Raw genomic sequence first — 13,498 nt, 5'->3', positions numbered from 1 at the left:
AAATGTTTGTGTTGCAGCAGCATTACATGTTATTTATGTTAATATTGAATTATAGCTTCCACTATTTATTATCTAAGAGAGCGATTTGAAATCAATTTAATTTAAATTGTTGAAAGGTTATTGAGAGCCAAGATTTTCATTGACAACCACTGCATCTTTGTTATTGTAGTGCATATTATAAGACATATTTGGAATTGAACTAGAATTATCTGTCAAGATTTGAAATGTACACAACACTAACCTCAAGAGAGTACTACAGTAAGTTAATGTCATATTTAGTCGTGTTTTTAGTGTTTTACTGATAATTGCTTGTAATGAGATTATTCAGACACACTTTTGACATATGCATGCAGAGATGTCGAATAGAGGCAGATGTTGCATTTTTCTTTTATTATGAGAGCCTGTCGCCTAGTCTCTATATATTAGTTATTTAGTGTAGATAATGCCCAAATTATGTGTTTTTTTAAGAAATAATTTTTTTATCAAATTACTACAAACTAACTGACACACATCAATCCTGTAAACAAGTAGAAATACAGCAGCATTAGTAAAACAATTATATGAAAATGAAAAAAAAAATACTCAATGAACCTGATGACACTTTGGATGTACCGAGGTTTGTACTGCACACAATGTGCAGATGGTGGCAGGAACGAGATTGAACAGGGGCTCTCTGCTCATTTTTGCCTCGGGGCCACCGTACTGCAGCTGGATTAACCTGCTACATACTAAAACAATTTATTTCCTCCCTTTAGAGAGCCTGCTTTAACATAGGCTTACTACAATGATTGATTCAAGTAATGTGTTACTTTAAACCACCTATATGAGATAGGCTTTAATGAAAGAGCATGGAATAAACAAGATGAGAGATGTGGGGATATAAATCCAGCTCACTTTAACTCATTAAGTCCCTCTGTGTCCAATGCTCTGACCTTTAGGCCCTCAATAGATCATATCACTCTGACACCATTAACTGTGCTTGCATGATTTTATGGTCAACAATCATGATACATGTCTAGCTGAAAAGGCCATATGTAAAGGTTAATACCTCTCCTGAATAAAGAGCAGAGTGTGTGTGTGTGTGTGTGTGTGTGTGTGTGTGTGTGTGTGTGTGTGTGTGTGTGTGTGTGTGTGTGTGTGTGTGTGTGTGGGGGGGGGGCAGGAAGTAGGCAGGCATGGATAGAGTTTCTCCCGGTAACGGATCTCTCTGAGCACCCTAGATTCAGTTTCTCCTCCTCAGTGACTCCGCAGTGACGCCCTAAGAGGAACAACAATACTTGTCCTTTATCCGAGTATGATTATATTTTTCTTTTTACAAACTTCAGACTAAACTCATGGTGATCGCCGAGTGTGCGTGGCGGTCGCTGCCCGGTGTAGTGTTACCTTCCTCCGGGCACCATGGGCTCGTAAGATGCCTTCGCTGTGGAAACGGATAACCTTCTCGGCGGCCTCGGTGCTCTGCGTCGGATCGGTGGTGCTGCTGGTCGTGGCTCTGTCCACGGAGCGCTGGGTCGCCGGACGGATCCTGTGCAAAACCGGGGCGGAGATAGTAAACGCTTCCCACCCGGAGCTGGAGCAGTTCATCGGGGACATTTACTACGGTTTGTTCCAGGGAGGCAAGACCAAGAAGTGCGGGCTTGGCAACAGGCGCTCCAAAATATACAGTAAGATCAAAAACAACCTGTAGCCTATGGTGTGGTTAAGTGTGTTTTATTCATTTTTTAGAAGAAACGCCTACTTTTATTATGATGTAAACACACTATTATTTGTCCAACATGTCTTATCGTTTTTATAATGTTGCCTTTTTATATTGGGTACTTAATTTGGGGTATTTTATTTCCATTTCAACTTCTGTTATTATATTTGTCTGATTTTAGTTTATTGCTGTCCTGAATTTGTTTTATTCCTGTTTCAACCATGAAGCATAACACACTTTGTCTCTAGACTCTTTGCTGTATTATTATTATTATTATTATTATTATTATTAGTTAAACTTCACCCAAAATGTTGTATATGATATCGATAAGAAATTAAACAGACATTTATTACACATCAAATATACAATTTGACTATGCTATTGGGAACTAATTCTGTAAAAAAAAGTAAAACTATTATTTAAAGTGTATTGATTATGTTAATACACATGCATTACCTGCTGCATCAACAGCAATAATACTCTTAGTTATACACCTGCACAGAAACAGAGAAATACCTCATTCACACCTTTTCACTCACTTTCATCTTGACAAGCTCAGCTCACTCACCTGTTGTTTTTATCTGTGTTTCCTGTCCCTCCAGTTTTCCCAAATCTGGTGCGAACGTTGAACAGCGGCCTCCACATGATGGTTATCCTCTTCCTGTTGGTGGCTGTGGGCTTTGCTCTGGTCAGTCTGTCTTTCTGCATCTACAACGCACGAAAAGTTCCCTACCAGAGCATCAAAGGGCACAAAGGACTCTACTTGTGGAACTTCATTGCCGGTATGTATGTGAGGAAAGCCTATTCATATTCTCTCAAAGAAAACCCTTTAATTATTAGATTATTTCCTTGGCTACTGATTTCCATCCTAATTTCTTCAATTTTTTCTTTGGCCCAATTTGTGTTATTCGTCCAGTTAAAACACCTTTCTATCTCTTCTGTCTTGTTCATAAAATAAGGTAGAAGGACCTGAAATTGTCCGAGCTGATTACTAAGGGGTGATTTGAGTCAATTTTGAGGGGAAAAAAGAGAAGATTCAAAGTGATTGCTTCTACGTGTTTTTATCAAAATCGCTTATGAAAATGATAGCTGTACAAAATTGTATTGCCTAAGCTGGAACGTGTGCTAATTCGAAGTGTAACAGTGTGTCCGTTTGCTTAGTTTCAGGGTTTTTCTGCAAAAGAAAAGCTTGTGCTGCCCTCTTGGCCAGGTCACTTTTAAAAAAGGTTAAATGTAACATTTATATGGATATTTTCTTTCAGCTTTCTTTGCTTCCTTGGGCCTCCTGTGTTTCCTGGCAGCTCTGAAGCACCACAGTCTGACGGAGCGAGTAGCCAATCATCGGGAGAACCTCTTCGTGCTGGATGTGCTGGATGACAGCCTGGACTGGTCCTTCTGGCTGGGTGTGGGCAGCATTGCCACTCACTTTGCCGTATGTGGAGTGGTTGCAATGAGCCGGATCAAACTGCCCAAACCAGAGATTAAGAAACCTGAAGAACCCACCATCTCTTCTCTGGACCTGCTTTACTGAGGGACCGAGAGAGGAGCATTCACTGGTGGTTACTGGAGCAAAACACAATGACTGACAGTAAAACCAACCCTGTGGACAGTGCTACTCAGACTTAATGAATGCACAAATTCCTGCAGCCCAATCATTCTTTTGCATTCTGGACATCCTTTATAACTGCACAATGTAAATACGTCATTATTATTGTCATTATATGTATAGAATGTCATTAACTGTGTTTTCCAGTCACTTTAATCATTTTCAAGTCAGTTTTTACAGTATTATTATTGATCTCTGATAGAAAGCGTAAAGTATGCATGAATAATGGGGAGTTTTGGTTTTATGTAATCCATAACCAGAACATTACTAAGAATCCTTTGATTTGATTTGTCTGTTATGAAGTGAATTCACGAGCTGTTAAAAAGAAGTCATTACACCTGTTAGATTAGTTATAAAGTCTTGGATACTAAAAACTTGTGACAAACAGAAATTTAAAGTAGACATCCATTAAATAATAACCTGGAGTATGTGTTTCATCTTATTGTCTATGTGTGTTTTATTGTTGTTATTATCTTCCCATGATCTGAAGCTTTGTATTTAAATGTTGTATTTGTTTTCTAAAGTAATATAATTATTTCAATCAATCATAAAGCACAACTTTACAGATAACAAAGTTGTCTCGGGTTGGTTTTACAACCTGTACATCATACGATATCCTCTGTATTTATATCCTTACGGCACAAAAGGAAAACACAGCAATATTACTAATATATTCAATATTATTTTCACAAAACTTGCAATAATCATGTTTTAAGCCAGTAAGGATTTCTTAGTGGGGGTGCCAAATCCGGCAGCACCAACGCCTGGTCTGCCACATGTGGAAGCCCCTCTCTAGTTTTTCACCTGCTGAGTCCAGAGTAAAATGCCTTTGTGTGCACAAACTATAAGTGAACAGCAAACACCAGTGTGATTTTGGTGAGAGTACGACCACCCTGGATAAAGTTATAGTGGGGGTGCAAAACCAGGCAGCTGCACCACCTGTTCTGCTGAACATGGGCTATAGAGAAACCGTGCAGATCTTCCCTATTGACCTTGTCGGAAAAAAAGAACATTAACATTGTGAGAGAGGCACAGATACAATAACAATAAAACATTTTATTTGAGGCCACCTTTCAAAACATTCAATGTCACTTTACAATACACAAATAAATAAAATACGAGTGGCATTACAATACAAAAATGTATTGTATAGAAAACCATAGGAAAAATACATTCTAAGGAGCAATTCAAGTGAGTAAAGCCAGTGTTTCACAAATTATTCGTTAGGCTTGATTTGAAAAAACACAGTGTCTGACTATATCATTATGTGATATCATTACTTGTCATTTTTTACGTATTTTGTATTCGTGGTTATCAAGTATCAGACACTTGAACAACAGAGAATGTTTTTATAAAATAGTACTATACTGACAAAACACATCTTATCTTTTCACCATGTATTCTGTAGGAATAAAACATAAAAACCCAGAAGTTTATTCCAATACAAAACATTTTCCAGATTTGTAAATGTTCCTTAAATTGAGCCCCCTCGCAATTGTATGCACATTATTTATTCAGCCGTTTGCTGTTTAATCTACGGCTTTAGTGCTGCAAAGCGGGAGCAATGTTTTTCTTTTTACATTTTCTATTAAAAGTACTAACATGTCCAAATTGCACATCTTGACACTAAACCAGTGTTCTTGTTTATGACATTTATAAGTTATACTTTAAAAAAGTGCTGGGGACCAAATTGGCCATTTCAAAAAGTAGAAATGGCCCAGCGCAAATGACGCCTATGGTGAAAAGAGGTGAAGGTTTATACAGTCAATGTGTTTAACAGCTGATTTAAAACCTCCTGCTGCTCATCGCTTCTGCCGCCAGGTGGCGACAAATTCCCTCTTTGTTCTAGTTCGTGACGTTTGAAAACCGCGACGCTGTCAGATCGAGATTGCCTTTTCCACATGCATGCGACCTCTAAATCTCTGTATTAATATATTTTCTGGCTTTATATATGAACAATAGATAACAATGCTTCTCTTGAGGAGGACCGTGCAGGCGGGGAAACACGGGAGGTCGTTTTCTGCGTCACAGACTCTCCTGAGCGAGAGAAAGGTGAGTATCTGTCCAACATTGGCTGACAGAGTTACATCAGTTTCTAACACAGGACTTATCTCCATTTCATACTGTCTGCTTAACCCATTCAGATGTGTGTGTGTGTTTTGATTATGTATTTATTTGTAAGAGCATCAGTGTGTGGGTGTGTGTCAAAAACGCTCAAAACTTTGTTTATTTACTAATTACTTCATTTACTATCCTCTCAACGTCTTTTATTATCTTCGAATATATTGCAAATATCCAGTCACCATCATGGTTTAAACTGAAGACAGAGCCTCTTTGTTTATATTTCACATTATAGGCAATTCAAAGTGATTTATATTATTGGCAAAAAGTAGAAGTAAAACAATAAACAACCAATAGATAAAATATGCAAAATGAAGTATATCAAATAAAACCATAATATGTACTTATAGTAATGTTTACTCAAATGTTTCACTAATAAATAAATCTTCCGAAGGGACAAGTATCAACACCTAACAAATTACACTGGCAGTCTCCTTTACCGTTAATAACTTTAATGTTTTTATATGTTTGGATTGCCACAACAACGCAAAAGGGGAATTACTAGCTATAACTTTAAGAACCAGAGCTATTGATATGTTGATCGACAGTGATAAAGACCATTTGATTGGACTGATGTGGTTCCTTATTGTGTTCATGTGTGTCTGCAGGGTCTGGTGCTGGGAGTGTTTGAGAAGGAGGGAGAGGAGGGTGGCCTTCATCTGACAGAAGCAGCTGCAGGTTTTGACCAAACCCTGTCCGGAAAACTCTCCGAACTGCTTAAAATGTGAGTTTTTAATATCTGTGAGCTGACAAAATTAGTCTTGTTATGTGACAATTACATTATACATGTAATGGTCTGATACAAAATACAAATATACGTCATGTAAACATATGTAAAATGAGGTAGTGCAATAGCAACAGTAAAAGTGTGTCGGTAACACTGTGCCTCTATTTTTCGCAAAAGTAACTGTTTCTGTTTTTTTATTCCTAGCTCTGGACCCACTCTTAAGCAAGGCAAAAGCAGAATATTCTATGGAATCCACAAGGTAAGAAAGCATGGAAGTAGATTAAGAAAACCCTGTCTTTTGCTGCAAAATCTACTCTAGAGTAATAAAATCATCCTTGTGTCTTCTTCAGGACTTCCCATGTGTGGCAGTAGTCGGGCTGGGTAAAACCACTGCCGGTGTGTGTGGATCAGAGAACTGGGACACCAGCAAGGAGAACGTCAGACAGGCAATGTCAGGTAAGACACGTGACTCTGATGCCATGTGCTGACTACATGGAGGATTTACTGCCTGACTCATGTCTGCATGTGTGTGTGTGTGTGTGTGTGTGTTCAGCTGGCTGCCGGCTGCTTCAGGACCTGGAGGTGAAGCATGTGGAGGTGGACGGCTGCGGGGATGCCCAGTCCGCAGCAGAAGGCGCCGGTCTGGGTTTGTTCCAGTATGACCAACTAAAATCCAAGAAGAAGAACAAAGTAACCACACAGCTTCATGGAAGGTAGACTAATAAATGGCTGTAGCAGATTGCTAGGGCAAACTGACTGTTATTGATAGAAATATGACAGTTTAGTTATTTCAGATGAATGCGGCATTATGCCAATACATATATCTGTTTGTATTTGTTTTCAGTGCTGACTCGGCCGGTTGGCAGAAAGGAGTCACGTACGCAGAAGGTCAAAACCTGGCACGGATGCTCATGGAGGCTCCTGCCAATCACATTACTCCAACAGCTTTTGCCAACACCATTGAAGAAAAACTAGCACCGCATGCTGAACGAGTCACAATACATAAGAGGTTTGTTTGTTATTCATCATTAATGTAGTGTCACAATGATGACAGAAAGAATCAACAAAGCATGCAACAAATACATGTAAAATAGAGTATTTTGATTCGTCAATCTACAGGTGAAACATTTTTTGGATTTATTGCTAAGTCAGAGGACAAAACATTTAAAGGCTTCTATTTTGATAATCGATTCAAACCAACACACTAAACCTCTAGTTCCTGTTCTCAATTGTAAAGATTTGCTGCTTTATTCTTTATTATATCATAGTAATTGGAATGTCTTTTGGGTGTTGGTGTTTGTTGTATTTCAAGATGTTACTTTTGGTTTAAAGAAACAGTTTTGTTGAGACCAACCAAATGATTGTAAACCAGAAAAGAAATTAAATTATATGGACAACTCTTTTTAGCTGATTTTTTTATACCATTAAAAGCAGATAAAAGTTGTTATGTCTGATAACTCGCGTGTTTCTGTAGATCTCAGGCTTGGATAGAGCAGCAACAGATGGGAGCGTTTCTCAGTGTGTCTCGAGGTTCAGAGGAGCCCCCTGTCTTCCTGGAGCTGCACTACAACGGCTCTCCGGACAGCAAGCAGGCCCCGCTGCTCCTAGTGGGCAAGGGCATCACCTTTGACAGGTAAACAAAACAAACTCGAGCTCATTAGCCCATCAAAACAGAAAAAAACCTTCACATTAATGTTGTCTTTTTCCTTCTCTGTTTGCTGGCAGTGGTGGTATTTCCCTGAAGCCGCCTTCTTCTATGGATGCAATGAGAGCTGATATGGGGGGAGCAGCCACCGTGTGTGCGTCTATCGTCACAGCAGCAGCTCTGAAGCTGCCCGTCAACATTATTGGTGAGCCTTTTAATTATATGCATCCTCCAATATATTTTTTCTATCATAGAACCTTTGTCAGAGTCAAAGAAAATATCTGTACACTGAAATTCCTTCAAAACTGTGCAACATTTTGATCTATCAGAGATTTTGGTCATGTCATGGTTTTACAATGCCTAAAAAAGATCTCTCTAAAGGGTTTAGATTGTTTTTGTCTGATTCTTGTCTTGTCCTACAACATGTTAATCTTATTCTTTAGTCAAAACAATCTGTCTGTTTTCCCCTTTGACAATAAATCAGGTCTGGCTCCCCTCTGTGAGAACATGCCTAGTGGAAAAGCTACTAAACCAGGTGACGTTGTTGTGGCCAAAAATGGAAAAACAATCCAGGTGGGTAGAGCAAATACAGTAGTTACCTGAGTGTGATGTGTTTGTGTACTTAAATATCAGCGTGTACATGAACAGGTTTGTATTGTTGTTCTGTACAGGTTGATAACACAGACGCAGAGGGCCGACTGGTTCTCGCTGACGCTCTGTGCTACGGACACACCTTCAACCCCAGAGCCATCGTCAATGTTGCTACGCTAACAGGTGGGATTTTTCCCGGTATCCAGTTACCATTGTATAAATAAGGACATTTGACGTTCATTTTATGTTTAAGTGTTAATGACACCAGAAAAGCTCAATTATAAGATGCAGAAAAAGTGTTGCATGACTGGGATTTTATTTGCACATTTTGGTCCATGTTGTGCTTGATAATTTAAAAATAATAAAATATGTTTTTTCCTGTCTCAAAGGTGCGATCGATGTAGCTCTTGGCTCAGCAGCGACGGGAGTGTTTACAAACTCTGACTGGCTCTGGGAGCAGCTGCAGAAGGTACTGTGTTAGAACAATAAACATACTCAGCATCTCAGTCTATCAGCTCCTGTGTTGACTAATGGAGTGTGTCTGTGTGTGTGTGTCTCTGTGTGTATGAAGGCTAGTGTTGTGACCGGTGACAGAGTGTGGAGGATGCCTCTGTTCCAGCATTACACCCGACAGGTGACTGACTGCCAGCTGGCTGACCTCAACAACGTCGGGAACAGCCGGTACGTTTCTCTCCCTTCACTCAGCGAGGCCTGCAGCTCCTTACATATTTCTAAGATTTATAGTGAAAGATATATTATATACATATTATATAGATATTGATATACATATATTGATTAATTTTACATGATAATATGCAGGTCATTGACAAGTCACTATGATCTTGTGGTGTAAAATCTCAATTACATTTTCATAATTAAGATTTACTTTTATCTTGATAAAAATTGAATTTATTTAGCTTTAAATTCTGAGACGAACTGCAGAATTCACTGTGCGGAAACATGTTCATGACAAAGTTGCCAACAGTGATGAAAGTGTGGAAAAATTGTGGAACACAAAACAGAAGACCCCTAAAACAACACAAATATACACGTAAAATTTGAGTTTTTTCCATCTTAAAATTAAACGATTAACCCTCATTATGTATTTTTTCAAGATAACTTCATCCAGGATTGACAAAATAGCAGATTGAGGATTAACAGCATTTTTAATGCATTAGTTATGAACAGGGCCCAGGACAATACTCATAACTCGTGTGTGATTTATTATCTTTCTAGCTCTGGCGGTGCATGCACAGCAGCTGCATTCCTGAGAGAGTTTGTCACTGCTCCTCATTGGGCTCATCTGGACATCGCAGGAGTGATGAGTAACAAAGATGAAGTTCCCTACCTGAGGAAAGGCATGTCTGGAAGACCAACCCGCACACTAGTGGAGTTTGCTGCCGGACTGGTCCACAAAGGCTGAGAGATTGACACAAATATCAGATTGTACACAAAACTCTCTGACTGTTCATCACTGGCCAGATTCAACAAGGATATGTCAACAATGACCAAGTCAAGAAGTCTGTGCACATATGAACAATATTGTTTTTTATTGAAGGGCTCAATATTTTTAAAACCAATCTGTGACTTCAATGTCTACTTACAGCTAAAGCATCAATGTCATAGGTCACAATGTATGACCAGTTCAGTGTTTCCCCACACTGTTGTGATTTCAGCTGAAGCTCTATGGAATTAACCAGGTTCACAAATGTAATTTATATGTTGTATAAAATAAACCCATAATTCATTATTTGTGTGTTTCTTTTGGACAGGGACATACCAAAAACGTACACATTCAATCAGCCTTTTATTACGTAACCCACGCAGATTTCAGGTACTATGGAGTAGGAAGTTATCATGACTTTACAATGGCTGTCAGGAAGATATACAAAGTTATTGTCTCATCTTAAAATCCAGACACTTAGAGAAAAGCGTGCAAATATAAAGCATTTTATCAGTGTCTTCACCTCCAGGTTGGAAACCCTTGGTCTAATATATGTTGTGTGCTGAAGCATCAAGATAAGACTTAATTAAACCAATCAAACCATGAAAACAACCTTAGACCAACCACAAATATGAAAACAGGGTGTCCACAAACTTTTGGCCAAGAGGGTACAGAGAAACATCCTCCGACTGCACATGTGCAAAGACGTCCACCTCACTGCGCATGTGCAGAGCGGGCAGCAGAAGATGGCATCGTCCATGAGTGGGATGTTTTCTGGTCAGCAGCCGCCCGTTACTCATCCCGTCGGAGGTCCTGGTGGACCGGGACAGCCGGGCTTCCCCGGTACCGCTGCCAGAGCCCCAGGGAACAACACGCTGGTGGACGAACTGGAAGCTTCCTTTGAGGTAGGGGGCTATTATGCTAGTTCCTTTAGCTGTGTGCTAACTGTTGTTAGCTCATTTAGCTTGTGCAGATATAACGTTGTGTTTCATTTGCTGGTGTTGCAGTCTCACATGAGATTCAGAGGGAAACAATTTCTTATTTAACCATGTCTCATATAGAATATAATGCTTGGATAACTTATTATAATAATAGATGACGTTAAAATAAATAAACTAATGCTAAATTAAACTTTGAACACGACAGCCCCAGCTCTGCTCCAGTGTCCTTCTCCTTCTCCAACACAAAAAAACGTCACACTTTTCCATAAAACGGTCTCTTTATGAGACTAGAGACTTTAGGAGTTCCCCCCATTCATGATGTTCAGAGCACCAGCCAAATGCTGCTAAAGTGGCAGCTATATTTGCTTAACTCAAAATCCAGAACATCTATGTAATCTCTTTGGGGCTGGTAGATGCTATATTTAGGTGTACAAAAAAGTTATTTCCCATCCTGCCTGTAAGAGAGTTAAAACATATTAGTTACTGATGATCAAGTATACTAGTTTCTAGATTTCAATTTACATTTAATAGCCCTCGAAGAGTGTGTTCCCTTGTAGTCTTTTCCAGCAAATGTTTCACAAGTGGCAAACTGAATACCTGCTCTCGAACACAGCATTTTGTCTGCTGGCTTTTTCATCTCTGTAAAAAAAAGTGTTCTTGGTTTAGACAAACTTGAGCTTATACATGTCCAGTGTTTTGAGATGTTCATCAATCGCATACTGTATGAGTAATGTTCAGATGTCAATACAGTTTTAGCCATGTACTCTAAAGACCAGGTTTGGTATTTAAATATTCACTATCCCAAAGATTACTTCATTGTAGTCTACTCTAGCTGTATGACATTTGACGTCCGGGAATGTGTATGTTTCTCTTCCCAATTACTTAAAGAGAAAGCAGCTATCATTCCAGGCGCAACAAAAGCTCATGTCAAAACAACATTTCTCCTTCAGTAGTTGCTGGTTGTCATTGCACCCTAATGTGCAACATCTCAAACTCATTGAGACAAAGGAAGTTGTACTCATGTTTTCTCTCTGCTTTTATTCTTTAGGCATGTTTTGCATCTCTGGTTAGCCAAGACTACGTTAATGGAACTGACCAGGAGGAGATTCGAACTGGTGAGTGAAGCTTTCATGTTTATTTATTTATACCTCAAATTGTTATCTGTATAGTAATACATATATTTGTCTTTTGTTTGCAGGTGTTGACCAGTGCATACAGAAGTTCCTGGACGTGGCTCGACAGACAGAGTGCTTCTTCTTACAGAAAAGGCTTCAGTTGTCTGTGCAGAAACCAGAGCAGGTGGTAAAAGAGGTAAATTATTATTCTGATAAATGCATTGTTATTTCTTATTTTATATTTTTTCAAGTTTTTTATTGATCCGGAAATTATCTGCTCAAGCACAAAACAAACCCCTGGTGTCCCAAACTCCAAAACATTGTATGTGTTGTATCCGGGCTAACAGAATTTCCTTAATTTCTTAAAACTAGCATTTGTGATATGCTGTCAGTGTTTAGGTATTATTTATTTGTCATCATTTGTGACTGCCTTCTCTCTTCTCACATACATTTTTTTCCTCACTTCAGGATGTGTCAGAGTTACGTAATGAGCTTCAGAGGAAAGAGTTACTGGTTCAGAAACACTTGTCCAAGCTGCACCACTGGCAGCAAGTGCTGGAGGATGTGAGCGTTCAGCAGCGCAAACCCTCCGACCTTCCTCCCCCCGGACCGCTGGCCTTTCTGGAGCAGGCCTCTGCGAGCCTGCCGCCAGCCCCTTTAAAACCAAATTAACACACCATGGGGCAATCACATATGTCCTCTGTTAATTATATTTATTCCATTCCCAGAAGGTGATGTTGAACTTTGACCTGCAAGTGAGCTGCAGCCGTCTTGAGATATCACTGAAACACCCGTTTGCATTCGTCATACTGGCATTATTCGAAGTACATGGGATACGGAGTGAATATATCTGCAGGACAGAAGTAAAATGTGACTGTACCTAATATACCTAAACGCTATAAAGAAGAGAACACACACCATGTACGCCACGTCAGGCCTGCTGTCAAGTGTCAAGCTATGAGAAAACCCAGGAACTGTTTGCTGTCACTGCTCGGCTGTGCGGAATATCACAACATACATTTTTAGTTTTTTTTGTCAACTTTTTTTCCAGTATTTTGATTTATGTAAATATTTTTGTTGCTGACTTTTTACCGTAAAAATTAAATTTCTGAGTATTTTGAGTATTTTGACTCTGGGCTTAAGTCTTAGTTATGTGTTGTTTTTTTTGTGTTTGAAAACAGATTGTAAAGGGTAATTCCATCTAAATCTGCACATTAACTTGATCAACATAAAAAAGAATCACTTACTATCATAATTGATTAATACCTAATGCTCTTCTCAGTTTTATATAATGTCAAACTCAAAATCTAATGGATTTGAAATGTACAAATCAAGATTTCACATGGGACTTTTCATCAAGGCCTTAATTCCAGAAGAGCAGTACTCTCCATACAAAGATGTATAATGTCTTGTGGCTTTAGAAGAGCTTTGTTAAGATGATTTTCAGTTCTCAAGACTAAAAATCATTATCCTAGCTTCTGCTGCTTCCCTTTACCATTTCTCAAATTAATCTCTCCCTTAAAATTCCCCAAACTGTATGGAAATGTAAAACAGTGGATGATCCTTTAATCACCAAATCCTGCCTATATGGGAGTGTGCAGCTGGAATAACA

The 13,498-nt window shown here is 39.0% G+C and overlaps 3 protein-coding genes across 3 annotated transcripts; all 3 read left to right on the top strand.

Moving 5' to 3' along the window:
- The first annotated feature begins 1,384 nt into the window (after positions 1-1,384).
- On the top strand, positions 1,385-3,275 carry clrn2 (clarin 2). Its single transcript, XM_034130490.1, has 3 exons — positions 1,385-1,664; positions 2,299-2,478; positions 2,959-3,275. Exons 1-3 carry the CDS (start codon positions 1,412-1,414, stop codon positions 3,225-3,227), a joined length of 702 nt encoding a protein of 233 aa, XP_033986381.1. The 5' UTR covers positions 1,385-1,411; the 3' UTR covers positions 3,228-3,275.
- Positions 3,276-5,170: 1,895 nt separating this feature from the next.
- On the top strand, positions 5,171-10,136 carry lap3 (leucine aminopeptidase 3). Its single transcript, XM_034129224.1, has 13 exons — positions 5,171-5,354; positions 6,032-6,147; positions 6,355-6,409; positions 6,501-6,606; positions 6,704-6,863; positions 6,995-7,159; positions 7,625-7,783; positions 7,876-8,000; positions 8,280-8,368; positions 8,467-8,569; positions 8,776-8,855; positions 8,958-9,067; positions 9,623-10,136. The coding sequence occupies exons 1-13, from the start codon at positions 5,271-5,273 to the stop codon at positions 9,807-9,809; spliced, it is 1,539 nt and encodes a 512-aa protein (XP_033985115.1). The 5' UTR covers positions 5,171-5,270; the 3' UTR covers positions 9,810-10,136.
- Positions 10,137-10,539: 403 nt separating this feature from the next.
- On the top strand, positions 10,540-13,034 carry med28 (mediator complex subunit 28). The gene is made up of 4 exons (XM_034129287.1): positions 10,540-10,735; positions 11,820-11,886; positions 11,970-12,082; positions 12,355-13,034. Exons 1-4 carry the CDS (start codon positions 10,577-10,579, stop codon positions 12,556-12,558), a joined length of 543 nt encoding a protein of 180 aa, XP_033985178.1. The 5' UTR covers positions 10,540-10,576; the 3' UTR covers positions 12,559-13,034.
- Positions 13,035-13,498: the final 464 nt, after the last annotated feature.

The sequence above is a fragment of the Trematomus bernacchii genome, unplaced genomic scaffold (genome assembly GCF_902827165.1).
Source record: "Trematomus bernacchii unplaced genomic scaffold, fTreBer1.1, whole genome shotgun sequence".
Classification (NCBI taxonomy): domain Eukaryota; kingdom Metazoa; phylum Chordata; class Actinopteri; order Perciformes; family Nototheniidae; genus Trematomus; species Trematomus bernacchii.
The sequence above is the reverse complement of the archived record's forward strand: the minus strand, read 5'-3'. Positions and strand labels throughout refer to the sequence as shown.

What these genes read in the sequence shown, in the direction of transcription:
- clrn2 (XM_034130490.1), top strand. Translation starts at nt 1,412, where the DNA reads ATGCCTTCGCTGTGGAAACGGATAACCTTCTCGGCGGCCTCGGTGCTC. An exon ending in CAGGCGCTCCAAAATATACA is followed by an intron (nt 1,665 to 2,298) that starts GTAAGATCAAAA and finishes CTGTCCCTCCAG; the next exon opens with TTTTCCCAAATCTGGTGCGA. An exon ending in CTTGTGGAACTTCATTGCCG is followed by an intron (nt 2,479 to 2,958) that starts GTATGTATGTGA and finishes ATTTTCTTTCAG; the next exon opens with CTTTCTTTGCTTCCTTGGGC.
- lap3 (XM_034129224.1), top strand. Translation starts at nt 5,271, where the DNA reads ATGCTTCTCTTGAGGAGGACCGTGCAGGCGGGGAAACACGGGAGGTCG. An exon ending in ACCACACAGCTTCATGGAAG is followed by an intron (nt 6,864 to 6,994) that starts GTAGACTAATAA and finishes ATTTGTTTTCAG; the next exon opens with TGCTGACTCGGCCGGTTGGC. An exon ending in AAAATGGAAAAACAATCCAG is followed by an intron (nt 8,369 to 8,466) that starts GTGGGTAGAGCA and finishes TGTTCTGTACAG; the next exon opens with GTTGATAACACAGACGCAGA.
- med28 (XM_034129287.1), top strand. Translation starts at nt 10,577, where the DNA reads ATGGCATCGTCCATGAGTGGGATGTTTTCTGGTCAGCAGCCGCCCGTT. An exon ending in AACTGGAAGCTTCCTTTGAG is followed by an intron (nt 10,736 to 11,819) that starts GTAGGGGGCTAT and finishes TTTATTCTTTAG; the next exon opens with GCATGTTTTGCATCTCTGGT. An exon ending in CCAGGAGGAGATTCGAACTG is followed by an intron (nt 11,887 to 11,969) that starts GTGAGTGAAGCT and finishes TTTTGTTTGCAG; the next exon opens with GTGTTGACCAGTGCATACAG.